The sequence below is a fragment of the Xenopus laevis genome, chromosome 8L (genome assembly GCF_017654675.1).
Source record: "Xenopus laevis strain J_2021 chromosome 8L, Xenopus_laevis_v10.1, whole genome shotgun sequence".
Taxonomy (NCBI): Eukaryota; Metazoa; Chordata; class Amphibia; order Anura; family Pipidae; genus Xenopus; species Xenopus laevis.
This window is the reverse complement of record NC_054385.1, coordinates 81,658,133-81,684,522: the sequence shown is the minus strand read 5'-3', so window position 1 is coordinate 81,684,522 and position 26,390 is coordinate 81,658,133. Positions and strand designations below refer to the sequence as shown.

At 37.4% G+C, this 26,390-nt stretch overlaps 1 protein-coding gene across 2 annotated transcripts; it reads right to left on the bottom strand.

Moving 5' to 3' along the window:
* Window positions 1-1,844: 1,844 nt before the first annotated feature.
* cyp46a1.1.L (cytochrome P450 family 46 subfamily A member 1, gene 1 L homeolog) lies at window positions 1,845-23,215 on the bottom strand. Of its 2 annotated transcripts, XM_018241583.2 has the most exons (15): window positions 23,037-23,215; window positions 22,225-22,302; window positions 21,770-21,851; window positions 18,359-18,429; window positions 17,677-17,763; window positions 14,477-14,615; window positions 13,729-13,839; window positions 13,166-13,322; window positions 11,793-11,855; window positions 9,548-9,620; window positions 8,572-8,656; window positions 5,229-5,339; window positions 4,264-4,352; window positions 3,875-3,941; window positions 1,845-2,816 (listed from the first exon to the last, which is right to left on the bottom strand). In XM_018241583.2, exons 1-15 carry the CDS (start codon window positions 23,171-23,173, stop codon window positions 2,670-2,672), a joined length of 1,497 nt encoding a protein of 498 aa, XP_018097072.1. In that variant the 5' UTR covers window positions 23,174-23,215; the 3' UTR covers window positions 1,845-2,669. The 2 variants fall into 2 exon arrangements, with proteins under 2 accessions (XP_018097072.1, XP_041428968.1); XM_041573034.1 differs by lacking the exon at window positions 11,793-11,855.
* Window positions 23,216-26,390: the final 3,175 nt, after the last annotated feature.

The window sequence follows — 26,390 nt, the reverse complement described above, 5'->3', positions numbered from 1 at the left end:
TATGTTACATTTGTGTGAAACACATTGCGGAAGAGGTTTCATCTCATATCAAATCCCTCGCCTTTAACACCTCCAAAAAATAACCAGGATTATTTACCAGGACAGTCGAGACGAATGTTTGCGTGGTGGTCCGCAAATGGATTGACCACACTTCAATCATTGACAAGACTTGGGAACATATAACCCCCCAATACAAAAGGTTTTCCAGGCCACTCAACTACTTCATTTTGCTAGACAGCAACTGAGGAAGACCACCAATGGCACCTTAACATCAACAGCTCTGGAAACCATCAGTACACAGAGTCCTCTTCAGCCAGGTACCCTCAGTATAATATACCAATTATTAACCCACCCTCCTTGACAGTCCCAGAAATTAGGATATATGTTAAAATGGGAAACAGATCTTGGTACTACGCTTGCGAACAAACAGTGGTCTCATTGCAGCTTGACCGCACATAAAGGGAGCACTTGTGTGACTATCAGAGAGACTTCTATTAAGCTGCTCCATAGGACTTATCTAGTCCCTACATGGCTACACAAGCTCTACCCCGCTTATAATCCACAATGTTTTCGAGGATGCCGAGACCCAGGGTTGCTACTTCATACGTGGTGGACATGCCCAGTTGTGTCCCAATTTTGGAAGGCTGTGGCAAATCTCCTCTCCAGAATTTTTCACGCTCCATTTCCTAAAGACCCTCTAATAATGCTACTCGGTAAAAAAATGCACTAATATAACAACTGAGCCGACATATACTGATGGCCGCCAGACTAATTATTGCAGGACACTGGAAGAAACCAGACCTACCTCTGGGTTCCCTAAAAGCAAAGATCATTTCCATCGCTACCAATGAGAAACTCACAAATACTTTAAAAAATGATTTGGAAGCATATGACAAAATATGGCTCCCTTGGCTGGCACATGAGCATGACCCTCAATTATACGCGGCTTTGCAGGCATGATGTAGAATCAGATTTAGAATACGCTTAACAAATTCATTTATATGTACCCTCCATGGTTAGATTGTAAATAATACCCCACCGCCGTGTTAATGTCAACGCTATTCCTTTAATAGGTAATATCCTTATTTTTGCTTTATTTTTTCCCCCTTTTTTTTTTCTTTTGTTCTCCCTCTTTCTATCTTTATGTTCAATTACAACCATTAATCCTATGTTTATATGCCAATATTGAGAATAGGGTACCGCGTGTTGCGGATTACCCCCTCAACTGTTTTTATACCTGAGTTTTGTATAATGAAGGACCCACCAGGCCTCTTCTACAGGAAGTCTCAAAAAGAGAGACACATTTCATTGCGCATTTATGCAGTGTTAACAGGACACCCCTCCTATGACCTACTGGATAAGAATACACTTTATTCAGAAAGGCAAAATATCAAGAATCCATACCAATACTTACTCGAGTGTAGGAGTTGTTGGCTGTGCAAAATTGTCCATAATTTGTAATCATATTATTAACAAGTATTTATAAAGCAGCAACACTATCCAATAGGACACATATAGAGTGACACAGAACCATGTTCATTAGAACAATTTCATAACCTAAGGGAATTAGAGAATGTATTTTTTGTGTTTTGGTTTTCAATGGAAGATTTGCAACCAAGCCCTTTGTAAGGTTGTAATCAAAGGAAAATATTTTATTCAACTGCTTTGTACATTATAATCCCTGTGATCTGCATTGCAAAGGTATTTTTGGTAATTTTGTTACCAGTGTGTGTGAGATGATTTTGAGTGGGTGATAAAATGCCCTTTGTGCCATTTCAATAAGAATGTATGTACACACACACACAAACTTTAGACACACATACAAACTAGATGACATTAGCAAAGAACATAAGCAAAGCTTTTACTACCAAACTACTTTTTAACAATGAGAACCCATACACAAAGAACACCAAATAACAGCTCAATGTTATACAGTAGATGTAAAATGGAAATATGTATTGATACGTATAAGGCAAGCTGAATCTTTAACAGCTCACTTGTTAGAATATAAATTGTTTTTGGTAGAGTTTTCCTTTATAATATAGTTCCCTCATATGTAATAAAAGGTAAAAAGTTTGCCCAGGAGCAGTAACCCATAGCGACCATTAGCTTGTTTGCTTTTAAACAGATCTCCTTATATTACATAACCCCCAGTCGTTATTTAGCAAATTACTTTTTTTGTATAGGCCTAGTCACTTATAGCAATGAATAAGCTGGTACCATATACTGATCGGATGCAGAAAGCATCTTATTGCTTGCTGTGGGTTACTTGTGCCTTTAATTACATTCCACTATTTATTGATCCCTTTTAATTCAGCTGGCCCCTATACACTTAACATTTTCCATCTGAAGTGATCTTGTACTGGCGTAGCTGAATGTCTCTCTTTGTATAGACTATGCCTGGAATATTCTACTAATGGTAGACATTGCTTGAAGCTACCCTCAGTGGCGTGGTATCATACAGTTTCAACTACTATCTTCTAGTGAGGGTATTATAACACAAGAAGAAGGCTGTAAAAGGTGATAAGGAAGTCAGAAGCACCTTTATGGATGGTAAAGATAAATAATAAACTCAGCTCTTATTATTTCCTTTGGCAAAAAAGAGGAAAAGGCATAGAGGCCCTTTTATATTATATAGCATTGTAAATAGCTATTTAAATGCAGTTGTTTTATGGCTTTGTTCGAGGTCTCAGTCTGCAGATAACCCCATCCATGGGCCGGAGGGAACCCGTATCAAAAATCCTGAAGCTTTGTCCTTTGGCCAGCTCAAAGTCAAATCTTTGCAGAAGCTTTGCCATTACTATCTTGGCCTCCATCTGTAATAATAAGGATTGAAAATAGATTTTTGTAAGAGATTTTGGAGCATTATTTACAGCCAGAACATATTTTGGCACAATTACAGTATGAATAGGTTGGACAGAATCACGTGGTCCAAAGATGTTTTTTTTATCTTTCACTACTGTCTATGAGAGATTGCAATTTACATCTTATTTTGGCTGTTCACATCCCAAATGTGACATACTATGCCCCTTCGAGCTTCTTGTAATGGGAATGAACACTTTAGGAGACATTTGGGACTCAATGAGGAACTTGTGGTCAGTTTGTCAGTGAAATAATTGCTGTTTAAGATGCCCTGGCTAAAACTACATAATAAACATGTAATACCTTTATAGAAACAAACTATAAGTAAAAACCTGTCGATGTACTGACTGTTTACTGCCTTAAACCAACACCTTACAGAATTTAAGGGTCCTCATTTACAAAGGAGTCCCAGTGCACAGCTGTTCTGCAAAGAAACACAGTTGTAAGGGTCAAATACTGAGCCCTGTTCCTACCACCTGCCCTGAAACAAGGAATAAATGCAGGTCCCTATTACCCTCTGTATTTTGCATACTGTATATAAGAAGAGGTTCAGGGGGCTCATTAACTTCAAGTGATGCAATTTGTTACATACCAGCACTTTCACACTGATAGGACTGCATGGTGGTGTTTGCATATTTCAACTACCTTTTAAAACTTTTTTATGTCTGCTATTCTTTAACTTTTTTTATACATTTAGATTAATTTCAAGTAAGGGAGGAACTCCCCAGGCGATTTCGCCCGAACCAGAGAGCTGCGCAAAAACGCAGGCGTCACTTCGGATGCGACGGAAATAAGGTAAGAGATGGAAATGTCAGATGGCGTTGCAGCGTTGATCCGACGCTACTGTCGGAATGCAGACGCAGCGTGCATCGTCTGCATCCAACACTCGTGTTGCGTTGGATCTTACCTAATTTCTGTCGCATCTGACTTGAAGCCTGCATTTTTGCGCAGCATGTAGGATCGCGCCGAAAACGACCATGGATTTCATACCTTCCTCAAGATTTTTTCTTACCTGTGAAAACACTTGTCCTATACAGGAGCGAGGACCCAGAGAAAATGGGAAATATGTATAGTAAGGCCTGTAGATGACAAAGAAGTATATAAACTGATTTAGAATTTAAGTAGAGAAACCAAGTCTAATCAGAGAGAGAAAAAACTCTAAGGGGAAGATTTATTATGTGGTGTTAAAAAACGGCAGGGTAATTTTACACATTATCTTAGGGTAACTTCCGCTGGAACTTACTTACAAAGGTCTGAAGCCGTGTAATATATGTGGCAATAAAACTCACTAGAAGCTAGTCCTGCTTTGGTCTATGTCTTCCATCCTTTGTTCTTTAATGAAAATACATCTGCTTCAACAAATTTAACTCAGTAGGTATCAGAAAGCAATAGAGCACTTACTTTGGTGCATCAGGGCTGAACCTGTCTGGGTTGAAGGTAAGAGGATCTGTATAATACTGCTCCATCCTTCCCATGATATAAGAGTTAAACTACAAACAAAGTAAACACAGGGTGTGACAACAATGCCCCTGTCCATGCCACAGAAATGAACAAATACATGGGAAATGTTTCTCAGCATTTAAATAATTTTTACATTCTATAATATTTTCTCAATGTAGAAACAGAGAGTATAAAGGTACTAGAACACATGGCATCTTGTGACAACACTTTACTGCCCGGGGAAACATATAGAGGGGTGTTGGCTTTTCTACAGGTCTTTCACATCAGCTTAAGACTTTCACCCCAGAATTTACTTAACAATACTTTTGAAATAAGACAAGACTTTTTTAGTTATTCATACATTGCTTATACATTTGTCCTTTGCCTTCCACTCTAAAAACTTCCCAACTGAAACCCCTCAGTTTTTAGCTTAAAATCACCAGAATGGCTACTATCAGGCTTTTACTATTCAAGTCAATGGAGGAGGGAGTGCTCAGTTTTGGGTGGTTTTTTTTAGCAAATAGCAATTTGTCATCACTCTAAAGTTTATAAAAGTTCTAAGTCATATGACACATCTAATCTAATGGAAGAATGCATTGGTCAGAATGCCCTTCCATACCTACAGTTGCATTCTACACATTAATTGAAATACCTACAGTATGGCAGGGGTTGCTCAGGGTCACCTACTTTGGTTCCACCGCTTCTGCCATAGGTAGTGCATGGGAAGAATTTAGGCATAACCTGGCATATTTCCCATGCAGTTTAGGCATTAGAGGATTTTCAACTTTTTTTTTAATCTTATCTAATAATAATTATTGCCACTGACAGTAACCCTCAAAATAAAAATTCTAATTATTAAATTAATTCTATTCCATTATATTTTCTGAACTTCAGGCCCATGCTGCATTGTAAGCTTTGCCCCTTACCATTACGGTTGAATTAGGTGGAATCCTTACGCCTTCTATAACAATTTCCTCTTTCACTCCACGGGATGTGCCTGGTGCTGTAGGGTATAGGCGCAAACTTTCCTTCAAGACCTGATAAATTACAAAAGCTAGATTGAATATATTCTCTTTTAGATATTATCTTTTTGAATTAGCCTTAAAGTAGCCTTATACACCTATGCTAAACATTAGCCCAACAAATCTAATTTTGATATACTAAGCAGTGTTCAGCAATGCAATTACAATTATTGTGAGATGTGTTTCATTGATATTGAATGTGATACTGACTCCCATAGGTTTTTTTGTTTCCCTGTTACCCCCAAGACACAGGAGACCATCATCAATAAGAATTCATTACCTCTATTTAAATGTAAGGTGGTGTGGTGATAGGGTTGGACAGGTCGACTGTTCTTAGCCTTGCTGTGTCTGCAGATCCAGAAGTGACAGGATCAAGCCCAGATTTCTGATTCAGGCGCACCTAGGCCAAAGGGTCCTACAACTGCTCCTCACAACCAACCCACAAACACACGTATGCGCTGGTTTCCACTGGGGTATTGGAGATTAGGAAGAGCTGTCAAATCTGCAAAAATGAGAATGCAGCTGGGCAGAATGCCACCCCTATTATCTTGCCATCCTAGGCCCGTGCCTGCTCACAAATCTGGGACTGGACAGGATCAATAGTTACCTCCTATTTCTGTGCTATCTGAGCATCCATGTGAAAGTGTTTTAAAGTAATGAAAATATTTACTGTTGCCCTGCACTGGTAAAACTGATCTGTTTGCTTCAGAAACACTACTATAGTTCATATAAACAAGCTGCTGTGTAGCAATGATGGAAATTGAAAAAAGCCTATAGGGCACAGGTTAAATAGTGGATAACACCATTAAAGGAGAAGGAAAGGTTAAAACTAAGTAAGCCTTATCAGAAAGGTCCATCTAAATAAACCAGTAAACCCCCAAAGTAGTGCTGCTCTGAGTCCCCTGTCAAAAGAAACACTGCATTTCTTTCCTTCTATTGTGTACACATGGGCTTCTGTATCAGACTTCCTGCCTTCAGCTTAAACCTCATTGCCCTGGGCAAGAGCATGCTCAGTTTGCTCCTCTTCCCCCCCTCCCTTCTCTACTGTAATCTGAGCCCAGAGCAGGGAGAGACTCAGGCAGGAAGTGATGTCACACAACGTAAATACTGCAGTTCCTATCCTATACAAACAGAGAGTTTCTAGAGCTTTTTACTCAGGTATGGTAAAGCATTCTACAGAATAAATATAGCATTCTAGCTTGCACTATTGCAGTCAATCTATTGGCAATAAAATGCCTCCGTAGCTTTCCTTCTCCTTTAAGTTCTACAGATGTTATCTGCTATCTGCTATCTGCTGTGGAACCTGAGACTTTTCTCATTTGATTGGCTACCCCCATTGCTACACAGTATCTTAATTATTTAAACAATAGTAGTGTTGCTGAAACAAACACAGCAATTTTACCAGTGCAGGGCAACACTGCATTATATTTTTATTACTTTAAAATGCTTTAATTTTTTGAGATTACTGTTCCTTACAATTGTAATGCAGTGTTTCAGTGAAACAAAAGTTATCAAACACAAAAGTTATCAAAGATGACCAAACTTTATATACTTGAACAAAGTTACAAAATAAAATTACTTAATTTACTACATAGTATTTCCAGGACTTCATCAATAAAAAGATTCCGTCATTCCATTTCACTAATGCTTACCTCACAACTTTCAAATAAAGAGTTTAGCTTCTGATACAATTTACTAACTTGTATCAACAAAGCAATACTTGCATTTCTATGTATTAGCAGATCCTATATTTTTAAGCAGTGGTGTCTAACTGATGACCTGCAACCCCCCCCCCCTTGTGTGCCCCCCCCCCATGAAAGTCTGCCTGCTTTGACTGCTTACCTTGTGTAAGCTTTAAATGGTATCAGTACTGAGCTAAACTGGCCCCTGTATTGTTTACACCTCAAATTCAGACAGTAAACTGCTGTATTCTTCACACCTTTAATCCCCCTGCATTGTTCACACCTGTAATACCTCAAATCCTGTACTGTTCACACCTCAGTCCCAGACTATAAGTACCCACATTGTTCACACTTCAGACAAACTACTGAAGGGGCACCAGGTCCTGATAAGTTTTCCTGTCTCCTGTTGTATTCTGCCTGCCCTACATTCCCTGTGTGTGCCATACTCTGCCTGCCCTAATCTACCTGTATGTGCAATACTCTGCCTGCCCTATGCTCCCCTATGTGTGACCAGGAGGTATGGGGGGCCCTGTGAAGCTCTAATTAATGAGCCCTTTTAATATGTATTGGTAAATAATGGCCCTAGGGGGGGCTAAAATGAATACTCTGTCTGTCCTTTGCTGCCTGTGTCTGCCATACTCTGCCTGTCCTAATCTTCTTGTAGGGGCATATCTATAAAGGAAGCAGACCCTATCGCTGCAGGGGTGACCAGGAGGTATGGGGGCCCTGTGAAGCCCTAATTAATGAGCCCTTTTAATATGTATTGGTAAATAATGGCCCTAGGGGGGCTAAAATGAATTGGTGAGGCCCAATAACATCTAGTTATGCCACTGCCTCCTTGTGTGCCATACTCTGCCTGCCCTATGCTCCCTGTATGAGCCATACTGTTTTTATGCCTATGATTAAGGGATACAATCCCGAAACGCGTTAGGAGGTATGCAGCAGCCTTTTTCTTAATAAATCCATCCAGAAGTGCCGTCTGCCTGCGGAGTTTTTGTCATACTGTTTTTATGGTTTATTAAAATTGTTTCATATACGATAGATTTCCCTGCAGTGAGAACCAACCATTTGGTTTTATGGTGTGCTACCACCATTAACATGGATATAGTCTTAAAAGTTCTTGTGGTAACATGGGTGTGGTTTAAAGTGGATGTCATTTTTAAAACAGGGGGTGGTCCACACTGGCTTCCATTATCGGCCCTCCACCACGTGCGCCAGAAAAATTCCGGTACCACAGAAGTTGGACAGCATTGTTTTAATGGATTTATTATACACTTTTTGTAAAAGAGCTTTGGAGGGTGCCATGCTGTACCTAATTACATAAATACTACTTTGTATAAAATAATATATAATAATAAACATATTATATAATATAATAAATAATGGTTGTATTACTACTAGTGGGTGACAAGAATGCTTGAGCGAGGAATGTTACTGAATCACTGACCATCAGTTTTCTATGTACAGAAAGAGTGTTTTGCAAGTATGGCACCAACAACTGCCCTATATTATACCTAAGGCAGCATGAAATATAAATCTTAAAAAATAAGGTTGTGTCATTGTACCTGGGATAAATAATGCAACTTGCCAAGGTCCTCGTGCTCAATGAATCTCTTTGAACCTATAACTTCATCTATTTCCTCTTGGGCTCTGCAAAAAAACAGTTTTAAGACATGCAATAAACATATTGAACTAGTGTGCCCCATTTATTCACTACATTGTGGAGACCACCAATGAGCACTATGGTAAATTTTACATATGACTCATCACTTCAACCAAGACGCTGTTCATGTCCAAGAAGCTGGACACCCTACAAGGTAGGACTGGGCTGTCGGGACACTGGGTAAAAACCTAGTGGGGCCCTGGCCCTGATGTGCCCCGCCAACCCAGACCCACACCCTTCTGAGACCCCGTGCTGCCCCCTGATGTCCTCCCCAGCCTCAATCATGGCTGTAACTAAAGAACAGTTATGCGGGGAGGGGTGTGGCTTGAGAGAAGAGCCTGGAGGGGGATTGCAGCTGGGGTGGCCCAGCTGGGTGGTACGGGCCACTGTGGTTGAAGCCTCGGTGGGCCTCGGACCCTCCAATCCGACACTGACACCTTGTAACTAGTTTATGAATGTCAACAGCACTTTCCAAATCTCTATACCACGATGTAATTGAAATACACTTAATATGCCCCTTTCATTTCCAGTAGGGATTAATTAGCAGAAAATACATATAAGGAAGTGTGGATTTTTTTTATGGAATCTAATTTTGTGTATATTTTAATATGCTTAGCAATATTTTAATCGCAATATCAGAGCAGTAGCAGCATAATGGAAATGTAGAGTGACCATAATTTAATGCTAATTTAAAAACATATTGAAATTACTTTTTGTACACAAATGTGTGTGTGTGATGTGTGTATGTGTTTTCAGTGTAAACTTTGATTTATTGAGGAATATTTTAAATGGGATATTAGCACCACCTACTGGTTTTATTTTACACATATGTATGGCTGCATTATACAAAAGTTTGTAAAGCAGAACTGATAACTCACTTTTGTAGAATCTCTGGATTCCTTCCCAATTCCATAACTGCAAATGATAGTTGGTTGGCAGTGGTTTCTTGACCTGAAAAATAACCAGGATCTGTTTGCAAGCCAACAAACCATTCGTCTTCAGCTACACTAAAGAGAAGGTTATGTATATCCAATAAAAGTTTTAATAATAATAATGAAAACGATCTTTTCTTATGCATTGCTATGGGCTGATTTATTAAAGAAACATAAACAGAAGGTAAACAATGATAAATAAAGGGGTCATGTTCATTAAAAAAAAGTGAGATTTGATCAACTCAGTTGATGAAATACAGAATCCTATCTGCCCTCAATAGGTTTGTAGATATGAGACCAAAACCTTATATTGGTGATAATAATACATCTAATACTTAAATGTTCATTATAATATTAAATATTTAGCAACTTATTATTTGGCCTCCCTGGCATGAGGGTACAGCCCAAGGTAGATTAAAAAGGGTACTCTAAGGAGCAGATTTATTAAGGGTTGAAGGGAAAATTCGAATTTGAATTTTTTTTTGGTCAAAACTCTCAAATTCAAATTGTGAATTATCCAAACTTGATTCGAGTTTTAATTCAAATTCGAATTTCAAGATTTATCATATTCTGGCCCTTTAAGAACTCAAATTCGACTATTCGCGACCTTAAACCTGCCGAATTGCTGTATAAGTCAATGGGAGAGGTCCAGGGATCAATTTAGTGATGTTTGCAGCCTTCCTGGCATTCGAGTTTTTTTTAACTTGATTCGAATTTTTCTAATTCGAAACAAAATCTAATCGAGTTTTCAGATCGATTAAATTCGTCCGAGCTGAGAAAATTAGATTTTATTAATAAACTTTGAGTGATCGAATTTCGAGTTTATGGAAGTTTTAAAAAACTCATTTGAATTTAGAGGACGACCCTCGATAAATGTGCCTCTTAGTCACTTTTTAAAGGGGCCATATATGCCTTTATATACACCTTTTCACCATAAGCAAAATTAACAGAACTTTGCTGAAAATAGATTCTGCCTATTCTTTTAATGTATATTTCATACTTATTTTATTATAAATCCTTAAGGAATAATTATTTATTATTTAATTGGCATTAATTATCTGTATTAGTTTAAATAGAGGTAAAATGCTATTGTATAAATAACTCCTCCATTCACTCTTTGTTTTGACTAACATATAAGGAGTCCAGTATGCAAAGAGGCTATCTGTTCAGTGGTAATCTGATCCCTTTTATAGAGGTCAGCGTGCTTTTGCCTACTGCATTTCAGCTATTGATTGTATACTATATTTTACTATACCTATGATTTGTGTTGTTTAATTTATAGACATTCTGATTTTGAATACTTTAGTAACACAGACATTTACTGTATACTTATGAACTGGGGTTCTTGGCAAATGATCTACTTATGGTGGAGAACCAGACCGTGACTAGGTATTCTACATTCCCGTTCCCAATAAATTCAGCATATCATTATCCCACTGTTGTTATTTGATATACCTTTCTTGAGTAAAATATACATCCTAAGTAGTTACTTATTTCATATCTTCTAAGCATAAAGAGTCTTTTTGTGCTTTCTCTCCCGCTAACCAATGGAGCCGTCTTTCTCTGAGAGAACAAGAAATTTGGAAAGAGTGTTTTCTACTCAATCTAATATTGATTAACAGCCTTTACTTAAAGTTCTCTTCTATAAATATAAAGATCTTTCAAAGAAAGAGGTGAAGTTGTGGTAGGTACTGGCTAATTTTGAAAAATATTTGTCACTTAAAATGATCCATAGCGGGCTCCGTTTCAAAAAATTTCCCACATTAGAGGATGAGGCATTTATGACTAGTTGGAACGCAGTTTTGATTGATTGTTCATGAAGATTGATGGCCTATGATTAAGTATCTGGTGAGATACGAAATGCATAAGGCCATGCCTTAACAGAACCTAATAAATATACTTGATTTGTATTACGTCTGTGTGGAGGAATGGTCTTATGAGTGCCTGTTGTTCCAGTTTTTAATCTAATTATCTACCTTGCAAAAACCAAACATGGAGTAACTTCAGTTGTCCTGTTTAGCTCAAGAAATAACAAAAACCATAGAAAATTGCCACAATTAAAACAATATGTTCAGAACAAGCCCTATTAATTGACCTTGTGTTGAAAAAGGGGTATAATGCCCTATAAGTACAAAATACAGTGGCCTCCACTCCAGTCCCAAGAAACAATACAACAAACTGTTTTACAAACCAGCAACAAAGAATGTGACAAAGTTGTCCAGTAAAGTCTCTGGGTCACAGTCTTCTTCCAAAGCTAGGGAGACACAAAAGCTTTGTTAGCCTATTATAGAGGAAAAAAAACAGACTCTCTTAACAACAGACTGACATTCTCAGTAGCCTGTCAGATATATTCTTATATATAATAAGAATATCCTATTATATTATATTTGGTCTGGAGCAAACCTGGTTCTTGGATTATCTCTTTGTAGTTCTGAACTTTAAACATAGTAACAACCTACACCTGTATGACTAGTATAGCTATACTAGTGTAATGGGTTCAGCTGGATACAAGCCATAGCACAGTTTCTAAACCATTTTCCATACAGAGTTATAAATGGTAATGTATACCATACTAAGTGAACTGAATACTAATACTGCTACCCAAATACCATCCAGGGGAAAAATAATGACAAAAGAACACTGTATATAGGATAGCCAAAAATAAACAAGTATAAATCATGTCCATTAACTGTACAAATGATTTTACTTAAAAAAAAAAGCCTCGATCTCTAATGAGGAGCGCTTCCCGTTCACTTACAAGTTGGTAAGTACTTGAATTTGTGTAGTAGGTATGGATTGGTGTGTAGGCATTTAGGGTTTAGTAAGTATTTTAAATATTTTTCTTTGAATATCTTTTTGATCTCTAATAAAATTGCCATATTTTAAGCATGCCTCATAACAGTAAGGATCTGTAAAGGAAACTGATACTCACCGACGCCATACTCCGGTCCAAGATGGCGGCGCCCTGTTCCTCCACGTGGGTCCTGCTGGTCGCAGCACTGTGATGCCAGCGTCGGAATGGACGCCAGTGTTGGAACGCCAGCATCATGACGTCATTGCGTACAATTTTTGGCGCCAAAGGAGGCCTATTTAAAGGAGCTTGAACACTGCAACTTTGCCCTAGTATAGGTTTCACTTTGTGTATTCCTGGGTGTGATTATAGTTTGTCTTATTTGATTCCTGTGTACCGACTTCTGCCTGTTAATCGTATTGGCCCTTCTCTGCCTGGATTGAACGCCTTGCCTGGACTTTGACCATTCTTTTGCCGAACCCTCTTGTTACTGCGAACTTTGGTCTGACAAATTGCCTCCTCCTTGGTCCGCACTCCTAATCGTGCCTATGGGCCCTTACAGGAGCTGATTTATCAACATTCAAATTCAAATTTTTGCAGAGATTTGGATTTTGATAAATAAACCTCCCCAAGTTGGAAGACCCCCAAACATATTGTCTGCACTGAAACCATTGTCTTACACTGTTTGTATAGCTGTTCTGTATATTAGGCTATGAAATGACAATTTCCAGCGATCCATGATTGGAACAAGTTTATTCCATGAATCTCCATACCTGCTGCCTTGAGTATATGTGTCAGTATATCCACTGGAATTTCCTCTCCATCCTGTATCTGCTTCTGTCTCCTTTCAATACATTCCTTTCCTGTCTGACGAAGAAGCCTTATGCTCGACTGCACTTCTCTGATGAATCCTCTCTTTGCCAGAGAATACTATGAAGAGAATGAGAATAAAAGCAAATGCTTGTCACATCACATATAATGGTATTTACAAATGATTTACTATTAATATGTGAGTTTTATTTGATGGTCATGCATTCCTTTCCATTACAGCATGTAAGCTAGTATATTAGTTAAAATGGCCAGGTTGTCTCACTGAATTGGCTTCTGCTTGTGGCTATCACAGCTGATTCAGCTCTGCAGTAACTTATACTGTACTCTTACTAGAACATAGGGCCCAATGGGATGACCTTCCCTGTGCACAGTATACTTTCCAACTATAGGTCCCCAACACTCGAAAGCACCTCAAAAGTGTCTAAGGAAACATCCTTCACAGTCAATAAAGGAGTTAGTTTGTCAGGTATTTTAGCAAAAATCTTAAAATTTACCCTGAAATCACCTTTATCATAGGATTCCGTGTTTCCACTATACCATTCATTACCAAAGAAATGGCTTGTGGCAAGGGGGTCAGATCATCATTCAAGGAGTTGAGTTCCATTCCAAATGCAACCTGTCAATAACCATCAAAGACAAACGTAAAGTATTAAAAATGTGCCCACGTTCATGCAATATTTTAAATAGTGAATAAAGTACCCCCTCTTGTAAAATATAAGAATATTATAAGTTACCGAGAAGTTTCATGACCATATAAAAACACTAGGCCGAAGGCCATACAGGTCATGGAACTCCGAGGTAACTTCTAATATCCTCATATTTTACAACTGGGCGTACTTTATTTATTATAATACACAAATTTCAGTGAGTCATGTGACAGAAATGACATCAGAACTCACCGTTTATAACTGATGACATCAGAACTCACCGTTCATAAGGATATAATTTACAAGATATTCATAGCTTTTGTGTATTATACCAATATAAAGGCTTAATGTCATTTTATATAATGCCCTGAAGTAGGAGAAACCTGGATCCATAAGATGGAACAAGTAAACGTTGTTGTTTGCATCAGTTCTCTGGCTTTACTGCCAAGGTGAGCAGGTAATATTGACTTATAAGCCCCACAGAACTTAGGGTTTCCTAACAACACATAGCTCTGATTTACTATATTGAAATGCAGTGCAGTATATTCATACACTGTAATATAGTTTCAGTGTAATCTCATAGTGGTAATTTAGCCTGCCCATTACCTTAGCTATTACATCCAGTGTCACTCTACTAAACAGATTGTGCATTTCAGTATCATTTTTTCCATCTGCCTTTTCTGAAAGTTTTTCCATCAGTTCCTCAGCTTTTTCATTGAAGGGACCCATTAAGTCCATTAGGTAGCTGTAACAAATATCATTGAAAACAAAATTCGTATTATACAAATACCTAGCTGAATTATTATTTGGCTAATTTATTCATAACATTTGTGATCATTAGTGACCATATGATACAGAAATCATCACATTTCCCCCTAAGAGTGCAGAAAGTTTGTGCATGGTATAAATCTTATGTATTTGTTCAGAGATCATTGCCAGGAAATGTCGGAAGTGAGTCAACTGTCCAAGGTCCATTTGGCTGCTATTAATGAATGTCTTATCAGTTAATGCATGTCTTATCAATTGCATATATTTCTGTTCAAAATGTTTTATATAAAATGAAGTACCAATTCCCACGGATTTAGCAGCAAAGTAGTGCTTTGAATCTGTTAATACCCATCATTTCAGATTTTTGGGGTTTCACATTTAGTACCACATAGCTATAGAATTGATTGAGTATTAAAAAAAGATAGTATGAATTTATGTGCATATAGGCTGATCTTACAATCTTCCTCTCCATTCTTCTACTTATCTCCTGTATGTCGAGTCAGGGCAAATCCAAATTTTTCAGGATGGATAAGGTGTGTTAAAACAGGAGCCTATCTGTAGTTGCTAATCTAAAAGTAAATAATTTTAAATTCATATTAATTGCCAATATTGGCCTGTAGTTAGTATACTGATTTATACCAGTATGGAGGTTTCAGGATATAGTAGCTTCCAGTAAGTCATAAGGTAATGTTTCTTTTTGGAGTATGGTTTTAAAAGCAGAACACGATAAGGTATCAAAGATTACAAAAAGAGTTTAAAAAATACACACACTGATTAATCAGATGCTTCTTATTGTACACAAAAAGCCTGGGTAAACAGATATGTTTTGAGTCTGCTTTAAAAAACATATCCATAGATGCCTCTTGAACTGTGTATGGCATACTGTATATTGTAGAAGCTGCATGGAAGCACAAGATCTAAAGGAGTTTTGTGTTTTCCTGATGCTAAAAGACAAAGGGAACACATTTAAATGAGGAATCAGAAATTCTTTCACAGAAAGAGGGCTTTGAATTTTTTATTAAAAAGCAGAAAGGCCAATTCTAATAACACTTGACCTCATTCACCTCAGTTCCTGCAATGTAGGTTTCCTATCTTGTTAAAACAGCATTGCGAAGCACTAGGTAAGTATGTTGTCACTATATAAATAAAGGATAATAATAAAGTTAAAAGTCCAAGTATTGAGTTTATTCTCTGTATGATATCGTTTTTAGAAAAACACATTACCTAATGGTGTGCAATGAGAGCTGTTTTCATGGCAATCTGAATGTTAATGATGGATTGCCTCAATAAAATCTGCAGTATTAAACATTAGCCAGCTAATTTACAATGGTTTGAGTCTTTATGCAGCAATTTCTCCCACATGGGCAGTAGAGAGTCACTGAAGTTATCAGGAAACTAATCTGGTTCTTATTAACAAACAGTTGCTTTTCATTTAAAATCAGCTCTTGTGGGCAATAATGGGATATAAAATTCTAGAGGAGAGGATTATTATTGTTGCAACTATTCTTATTGACAAACAAATCATTTCTACAGTACATAAATAATGAGCAACTTCACAATCTACAATCTAAAAAAATATGTAGTACAAAATTTTGTCTACTCCGGTGAACGTTTCTTCTTGAGAGCAGCCAAGGTTACAAGGCATTATCCACTGAGACTGGCATTATCTAGAGAGAACATTCATGGGGTATTTTGGATACAGGTTAAAATACCAGCTGAATGTCTTTTTATAAAGAATCGTCATTTGTAGTTTTTAGTTATTAAATGACAAAATTAGGGATGCACCGAATCCACTATTTTGGATTCGGTCGAACCCCAGAATCCTTCGCAAAAGATTCGGCCGAATACAGAACCGAATCCTAATGGGAAGGGGGAAAACAGTTTTTACCTCCTTGTTTTGTGACAAAAAGTCACACGATTTCCCTCCCTGCCCCTAATTAGGATTCAGATTCGTTCAGCCTGGCAGACGGATTCGGCCGAATCCGAATCCTGCTGAAAAAGGCCAAATCTTGGCCGAATCCCGAACCGAATCCTGGATTTGGTGCATCCTTAGACAAAATAATTGTAATTTGTTCATTAGATCATTCTAAATTTTTTCTCTCTCTTCTGCTAGATGTTAAATTGACAGTTGGTTCTAGATGTATAGCAGGACCCGTACAAACTATTATTCTTGTTTTTTCCTTTTAACTATTGCATGATGTGTTCCTGAGGTATCTGAAAAAGCTAAATTATGTGTGTGTGTTGGGGAAACAGAATGATATGTGTGTGAAGAAAGGCCCTGCAGTGCAAATGTCCGTCACAGAAAGGTGTCATCAAAACTACATTTACCAGTTTGTAAATTATAGCCTATCTTATTGGCTGATGTCTAAGTCTGGTGTCAACAACTTAAAATGCCCCCACTAAAAAAAAAGATCTCTTTTTATTATTTGTAATGACCCAGGCCAACCATGAAAGATTTAATGTAGTCATGTGCAAGTAGGCAACCGAATTGTACATAGTTGTCGCCAAACAAGCGGATCTCTCCCCGATATGCCCACCTTGAGGTGGGCAATATCGGGCTGATCCTAGGGCCCAACGATCGGATCCTAACGATGGGTAATGGGCGGTCGGATTGCGGGACCACATCAACAAACAGATGCGGCCGCGATCGGATGGGATTTTTAGTCCCGTACGATTGACATCTGGCCGACTTTCGGACAGATATCGATCAGGGAAGCCCATCGGAGGGCCCCATACACGGGCCAATAAGCTGCCGACTCGGTCTGTCGGCAGCTTTTATCGGCCCGTGTATGACCACCTTTAGGGAAATAGGTTCTATCATTTGAACATGTAGATTTCTGTCATTTGAAAGAGGAAAACTTTGAACCGGCTCAGGCCCTTTCCATAAAGTTGAACCATAACAAAATCAGCAAATTAAAGATTTTAATATACTGTATATACAGTATATACAGTATATGAGTTACATCAGTTTTGTACTTTGTTTCTAGCATAGACAACAGTCTAAAATCATTTTTTTACAACATTATTAGTGTCCTTACGTTCTGCTGAAAGCAGGATCCATCATCCTCCTCTGCTTGTACCAATGGTCATGATCTTTATCAGTCACTAAACCCTTTCCCATGAACCTGGAATAAGCATCAGACATGAAAGGTTAGACATGAAAGGTTAGCTATGCAGTTACTGTATTTACTGTATATGACTCAAGTTGTGTATTTTAATACGTGTTGTGCAGGTCACACCTGGGAAGGACAAGGTGGTCTGAACATGTTTCCCCAAGTGGGCTCAAATAAAGCAGTAGATGTTTCAATAAACTTTGTGTGAGCCTGTTTCCTTTTCAGCTTTATGTGAAGCATTTGAATTAAGCCGAAAAACCTTAAATATTTTACATTAGACATCAGCTAACATTTGTTCATATTTTCAACATAGATCAGGCAAGGTAGGTTTATCTTTTATATTACAAATATTTACATTCTGCTAAGTGAACCAATTGGAAACCGTAGAAAACCGTAGGTAGATAGATAGATAGATAGATAGATAGATAGATAGATAGATAGATTTATTTTGTGCATCTCTTGTTAATATTGCATGAGAAGGAAACAAGTCAGTAATTATATTAATAGATCAGTCCTACACAAAATTATCTTTTGCTTTCAGAGAAAAAAAGAAACAACATTTATTTTTGCATACACTTTGTTTTTCAAACATCTGGGTGGTACCTACCTCATTCCATATAGAGTAGCAACATGATCATATACCTCATCCTTGGAATATTTTGGTGACATTAGAAATTCCTGGGTACCAAATAAATCAGGAAAAAGCATCAACGCCTCAGTATAACATGTAATGTAGATAATGGTACAGGTATGGAATCTGTTATCCAGAATGCTTGGAACCTGGTGTTTTCCAGTTAACAGATCTGTAATTTGGATCTTCATAACTTATGTCTACTAGAAAATCATGAACACATTAAATAAACCCAATAGGCTGGTTTTGCTTTCAATGGGGATTAATTATATCTTAGTTTGATTCAAGTACAAGGTACAGTTGAAGGAAATAAAGGAAATATTTTTTCAAAATTTGGATCAATTGAATAAAATGGAGTCTATGGGAGATGGCCATCCTGTAATTCGGAGCTTTCTGGATAACAGATCCCATGCCTGTTTTCAGTTTTACAGATTAATTGGCTCCTGTTGAACCTGGCATTAGTTTGTTGAGTGAATGTGAAATGAAAGGTGATAGGAACCTTACATTATTAACAGATTATTAGCTGCACTGGGGCATGGACTGATGGGAATGATGAACAATCTTCTTAAAGCTTTCATTAAAACATATTATGATCTCCTTCTTACACCTATAAGGTGATACAGTATATCTAGTTTTTTAAGATTGGACAGGGTGGAAATGCCATTTTTTAGGCACTCCTAAGTAGCGAACATGTTGTCTGCTTTGCCAGTCTCATGATGTGGTGGAACTACTTTTTTTTTTTTCATTCTAATATTTTATTTTCAATTTAGGTAAATACAATGAAGAATGACAAAAAAAAAATAAGAATGATCAAAAATCCATAACAGGATAATTAAGATAAGCAATACATACATTTTGTATTATATTGTATAACTGTAAATATCAATTTAGTACAATGGATAATAAGTTGGCAATAAAAGTAAACATAGATCAGATATAAATTGGATTAGCTGGACTTGCAGATGATAGAATAGATTGCATAAGTCCTTGAAGAAGAATAAAGAATCTTGTCCAACTGTTCTTTATCAATTTGAGATAGAGACAACACAATTTTTTGTGTTGTCAAAAGTAAAGTCAATTGTTTAATTAAAACAAAGGGTTTTCAACTCAGAAGACACATTTTATAGAATGAGGGTTGCTATCAATCCATTTATTGAAAATGGCCCTTTTAGCTGCTGCTAATATTAATTCAGTATATCTAATGGAATATAATTTATGCCTAAATTTAGGCTGCTGGTGGATCTACCTAGTGTAAGAATATAGTTAAAGCCAAAAGGGCCCGTTTACTAATATAAGTACTAAATTGCACCAGTGCAGTTGTGCATTGCAACCAATCAGCATTGGACTGTCTACTACTATACATTTAAAAAGGTCAGATTAGTTGCCATAGGAAACTACAATACTGCAAATTAGCATATATGTTTGTACTGACGGAGGGCTCTCGTCCTATATTAAAGAGGTTGTTCACTTTTAAATGAACTTTATTAGTATGATGTGTATAGTGATATTATGAGACAATGTGCAATTGGTTTTCATTTTTTATTATTTGTGTTTTTTTGAGTTATTTAGTTTTATTCAGCAGCTCTCAGTTTGCAGTTTTAGCAATCGGGTAGCTAGGGTCCAAATTATCCTAGCAACCATGCATTTATATGAATAAGGGTTAGTTCACACGAGGAAATTCGGGGAGATTTTGTTTCCTGGCGACTATTTGCCTCGTCTTCTGAGCGATAATCTCCCCGACCTGCCTCAGCAAGTCTTCCCATAGGCTATAATGAAAAGTCGCCTGCGCTAAAGCACACGCAGCAATGTGTTTTCCTTAGTCGCCCAGGCAATGCGTTTTCCTTAGTCGCAGGCGACTCTTCATTATAGCCTATGGGAAGACACGCTGAGGTCGTTCGGGGAGATTGTCGCTCAGAAGACAGGGTGATTAGTCGCCAGGCGACAAAATCTCCCTGAATCTCCTCGTGTGAACTAACCCTGAGAGACTGGAGTATGAATAGGAGAGAGCCTTAATAGAAAAATTTGTAATAAAAAGTAGCAATAACAACAAATTTTTAGCCTTACAGAGCGTTTATTTTTTAAATGGGGTCAGTGACCACCATTTGAAAGCTGAATAGAATCAGAAGAAAAAGGAAAATAATTCAAAAACTATAAAAAAGAAAAAGTGAAGACCAATTGAAAAGTTTCTTAGGATTAGCCAATTTATAACATACAAAAAGTTAACTAAAAGGTGAATCACCCCTTTAAGCGCAAAAGCCTCATCGATTTTTTTTTAGGACAGAATTAAAACTACTACTACAAATTTTTAAAATATTCAATTATAATATATAGAAGGATTTTTTTATGCCTCCCTATTGCCATATACTGGCAATACTAAGAAGCTGATAACTTTAGAGTCTGTCAACTGGGGAAAAGAGAGTGTTGGTGATTATTTGACTTTAGTTCTAGGTGCCTTAAAGGGGTGGATCACCTTTAAGTTAACTTTTTGTATGTTATAGATTGTCTAATCCTAAGCAACTTTTCAATTGGTCTTCACTTTTTTTTATAGTTTTTGAATAATTTGCCTTTTTCTTCTGATTCTTTCAAATGGTGGTCACTGACCCCATTAAAAAAACTAATTCTCTGTAAGGATAAACATTTATTGTTATTCCTACTTTTTATTACTCATCTTTAATAATAATATCACTATACACATCATACTTAAAGTTCATTTAAAGGTGAACAACCCTTTTAAAAAATCAAATTAATTATTACTATCCATGACCCTAGTGATTTTTATAAAAATGTGACTGTGCAAATTGATGACTGTGTAGGTAGAGTGTGCCCTCATGTGCAAGCTTAAATGGTAATACAGGTATGGGATCTATTATGCAGAATGCTCGAGACCTGTGTATTTCTGGATAAGGGGTCTTACTGTAAGCTGGATCACCATTCCTTACATCTTCTAATAATTCAAAATGAAAAACCCCATTGAATTGTTTAGCCCCCAGTATGGATGATATTGTCAAGTTTGTGCGTAATCAAGTACACAACACAGTTTTGTTATTACAGAGAAAAATGAAAACATTTTTAAAAAAGGTGAAGTTACTTGTTTAAAATGGAATTTATAGGAGATGGCCTTCCCATAATTCAGAGCTTTCTGGATAATGGGTTTCTAGATATAAGATCCCATATTTATACTGTGTCATTAGTAAATGTAGATAATTTGTGTGTAAAGACTGTGTTAATACCATTGTGTGTACCATGATTGTACTTTGTTTGCTTGTTTTAGGGTAGAGACATGAACCCAATCTCTCTCAAATACCAAGTAGTCCCCGCAACCATTGTGTGTATCGCCACTGATTATAGACAGTCCTATGAGACAAAACTCAGGGTATAACTTCATACCTTTACTCCCTCGGGGCTGTTAACAAGCACAAGCACTCTGTGAAAGGCATTGATTCGAATAACTGGTCCATACTTTTGCACCCTGAAAATAAAACAGCATTAGCAGCCTTCTAACTGTATCACTAGTATGATATTGTCCCAATATAAGACCTGAAATGTGAAAAAACTCTTGCTGCATACAAGGGGGCAAAAAGGCCCTCTACCATTTTTTGTACTGTACTATTTTTGATTCCAACTTTCAAACTGCTACCTGATTTCTAGGGTAAATAAACCATAGCAACAAAAATAGCCACATGTAAATAATTAGAAAACTACAAAAAAGAATACATAAAGACCAACTGTCAACTGCCTACAACATACACTTAGGTCTGTGATAGTTGGTTTGATTGTTCTCAGAGTACACACTGAAGGCATTGCACGATTACCATTAGCTATTCCTGTTGAATATAACTTACCAATCCAAAAACTGATCGTAGACCACCTTCTTGTTTTTCATTAATTTTAAAATTGTAGGTGATTGTCCAAAGATGAAACTGAAATAAAAACATAATGACAAGGTTGCAAATTCCAATTACAGAAAAAAACTTTGCCCTCTTTCAAACTTTGGCATTTCTTGCAACTTATTACAAGTAAAAGCAATATATGTAGTTTATTACCCAAGACAAATAAATATGCTAAATAAATATATTATCCCATGTTGTACTGTTAACGGTTAGCTAGATAGTCGGTGCCACGCTCCATATAGGCCTTCGGCTATGCACATATCCTGAGAATTACATGGAATTCTAAATGGTGGCAGCCACTGGGGTTAGTTTATGTTAGGGGTTAACAGATCCTATTCTATACCGGCAGAATTACACAACGAGTTAAAGTAGCCAGACACATACATAATTAGAATACATTTTACCAAGTATTTGTAAACTATAGCAAGAAATAATAAATTAGCTCTTATCATCAGCAGTTATGAATAATAAAAATAACATTTTGGTTGGGTCCTTTAAGTTACAATTCATAAGTAAATTTGAATTTGTTTTGTGAAATTCAACATTGTCCCTTGTTCAGTGTAAAAAGATAATGTATCTGGTGTTTGTATCCATTGTTCACGTTATTCTATAAAGGAAAAGCTCCCTATAAATGATACAAGCAGCTAAATGTATGCAGTATAAATAACCATTATCCCATTGGCTTCATGTGGAAGTATCTCATGCAGTTAGGCAGTTTTTTGTTGGTTTTCATTTAACCTTCTAACTGTGAATTTGTCACTCACCTGTCTCTGGGGGGTCCTGGGATGTGGTCATACTTCATATGAATATATTGAATATAGCCACAGTACAGGAGGAAGCAGATCAGAGCCAGTGCCAGCAGCAGGAGGGTTGCCCAGCCGAAGAGAGTCCACAGCCCCATGATCACTGTGTGAAAACTGAGGCAGACAGATAACTTTAGTCTGTTGTTTGTATGCTCTGGGTAACATAAAAACAAGTAGCATGGGAAAGTGGGCTGTCCTAACTAGCAGTCATTAACAGAATTAGGTTAAAAATTAAATATTTAAAAAGATAAAATAAAGACAATAAAAGGTCAGTCTCTTAAAGGAGAAGGAAAGCTCCAAGACAGTTTATTGCCAAGAGATTAGCCACAATAGTGCAAGCTAGAACACTATATTTATTCTGCAGAATGCTTTACCATACCTGAGTAAACAGCTCTAGACACTGTCTCTATTTGTTTAGGATAGCAGCTGCCATTTAAGCTTGGTGTGACATCAGTTCCTGCCTGAGTCTCTCCCTGCTCACTTACAGCTCTGACCTCTGATTACAGCAGGGATGGGAGGAGGGAGGGGGAGAGGAGCAAACTGAGCATGCTCAAGCCCTGCCCTGGAGGTTTATGCTGGAAACAGGAAGTCTGATACAGAAGCCCATGTGTACACAATAGAAGAAAAGAAATGCAGTGTTTCTTTTGACAGAGGACTCAGAGCAGCATTACTTTGAGGGTTTACTGGTGTATTTATATAGACCTTTCTGATAAAGCTTACTTAATTTTAGCCTCCTTTAAGCATTTCAAATCCACCAAGGACCAGGATTCGACATTGTACATACACCAAGGTGTATTTTTAGTATAAATCTGTACTTTTGGCCAATGCTAACAATAATATGAAGGTTTTTTTTCAAATTCTTTGATTTATTTCAATTTTGTTTTTCACAGAGCACATACCATACTCATTTCATAATGGGGCAGATTCATCAAAGTGCGAGGTTTGATGAATCTCACACCCCCTTTCTCCTCATTCCTGTGAAATTTTAAAAGCATGTTTATCATATGCCTCTAAGGGGCAGATTTATCAAGGGTCGAATAGAAAATTCAAATTCAACCAGGGAATTATTCAAATTAGATTCGAGCTTAGAAAAACTCACTTGAATTTGAAATTCAACTTAAATAAAGTGCCTCCCCGTTACCCATTGAAAATCCCATAAAAAATAATAGAAAGTGAGTTTTTCTGTGGTGAGCTCTAATTTCACACTTGATGATGAATCTGCTCCTATTAGAGTAAATATAAATAACTGAACCGCACAGCTTAATTTCTTCTGAGCCTCCCAAATATATGACTTGTTTCTCAAATGTATAGAATAGTTTTATGTGTTATGGATGGTCTAGGATGAGAGATAGGACCTAAATTGAGCCTAAACTTTGGATGTACAGCTGCACATAATAAAAACAATTTGATTTGCAACAAATTGGAGTGCTGGTCCTTCTGAAGATAACATAGCATTTTTCTCTAACGTAATGATGGCTTTTTCTCCTCAGATGATGTTCTCCCAATCTATGCCTACCCACACAAACTGGGCAAATCAGTCACTTGAGGCTACGTCTACAGAGGTTGGCAAAACCCGAATCTGAAAGGAATGTATATATTTCGAGACTTTATGAGCGGGTATGACGGGTTAAAAAGTTTGTTCTAAAAATCCCATTACAAAAGTTACAACATATTAAAACCATATTATAAAGTTTGTATTGAGTTTTTTCTAGTTCTGATTTTTCCTGTTGTCTACATTTTTCTTATATTTTATGTATAACATTTTCATTTAAACATAACATTAAAATGCATAACACATTATAGAATCAATTAGTTTCAATAAACATCTCTAATGTAAGAAAAACAACCTATATGCTATTTTCCTAGTTACACTACACCTTTAATCTTCCATATAGCGAAGGCCGTAGCCTGAAGTGTTAAAGTCACGTGTAACCCATGCTCTATTGCACTAGCTGGTGAATTAACCCCGTATGGCACAAATAGGTGTTACATATAGACTATAATCCTAGAATAGGGCACATTTTTGGGATATACCTTTGATTGCATTTTTGTTTTACTTGTTGCCAGTTCCCAGTGGTGTAACTAGATATTACTGGGCCCTACAGCATATTATTTTTCAGGCCTCCAAAATATCTCTAGCTTGACTTCTTTTACCAATATTTATTGAAATTGTATATGAATTAGGGCCTTATGGGGCCCCTATACCTCTTGGGCCCCCCTTCCTCTATAGTTACACTCCTGCTAGTTCCTGTATTTTGGCATAGATATTAACATTTGATATTTCACTTATGGGATGGATAGCATTCAAATGGATTATTTTTAGTGTGAGACTGGGGAGGCCCTTCTGTAATTAATGTTAGGGCAGTCACTCAATTTGTGATCAGTGGCGATATTCCTCTGTGAAACAATATATATATATCGTATATACTCGAGTATAAGCCGAGTTTTTCAGCACCCAAAATATGCTGAAAAAGTCTACCTCGGCTTATACTCTAGTCAGTATAAAACTTACGGTACCTAGTTGATCGACGCGACGTTCCCCCGGCAGCTCGCACACTTCCTGATTATGCCCATCTCCTAGCATAGCAGCTTCTTATAGCACCGCCCTCTACTCGAAGAGACGCTCCTTAGCGACCCGTGATTGACTGCCTAGCAGCTATGCTCATGAGGGTGACGACGTCTGTCATCCCTCATGAGCCCCTGTCCGTTGGCCGCACATCAGGGAAGGGCGGGTCGGTTCGCTCGTGCTATTGCGCTTTATTTTGGCTAGCCTACACCGTGCCCTCACCTCCCTTTCCTCTACTGCATGGATGTAAGTTATTCACCTACTGTATTCTCCCTACCCTCCGGCCTATATGTACTACAACTCCCAGCATTCCCCGGGAACCCTTTCAGGCGAGATCTGTAGTTTACCAACTGCACGAGAGGCTAAAAATGTATGATCCATATGCCAAACTGTGTAAACTGTCTGTGCCACTGCTTTGATCTCAGTCTTTTGGGCTGTGTGTAGAATAAAGTGCATGGAATTGCTATTTAAATATATATGGAGAGGACTGCTTGTTTTTCCATATGTAGCATGGGAGGAAAATTACCAGCTGCTGCATTTCTCACTATAAGCTTATACTCGAGTCAATAAGTTTTCCCAGTTTTTGTAGGTAAAATTATATATATATATAAAAAGACACGTGGAGCCGGCGCTGCAATAAGATGCAGTAAGTTGCCTGGTTGCACGATCAACAAACATCTCCATACAATCGCAACAGATAAAAGTATTAACATATAGGAACATTCCCACATTCTACTTGGAAAAATTTT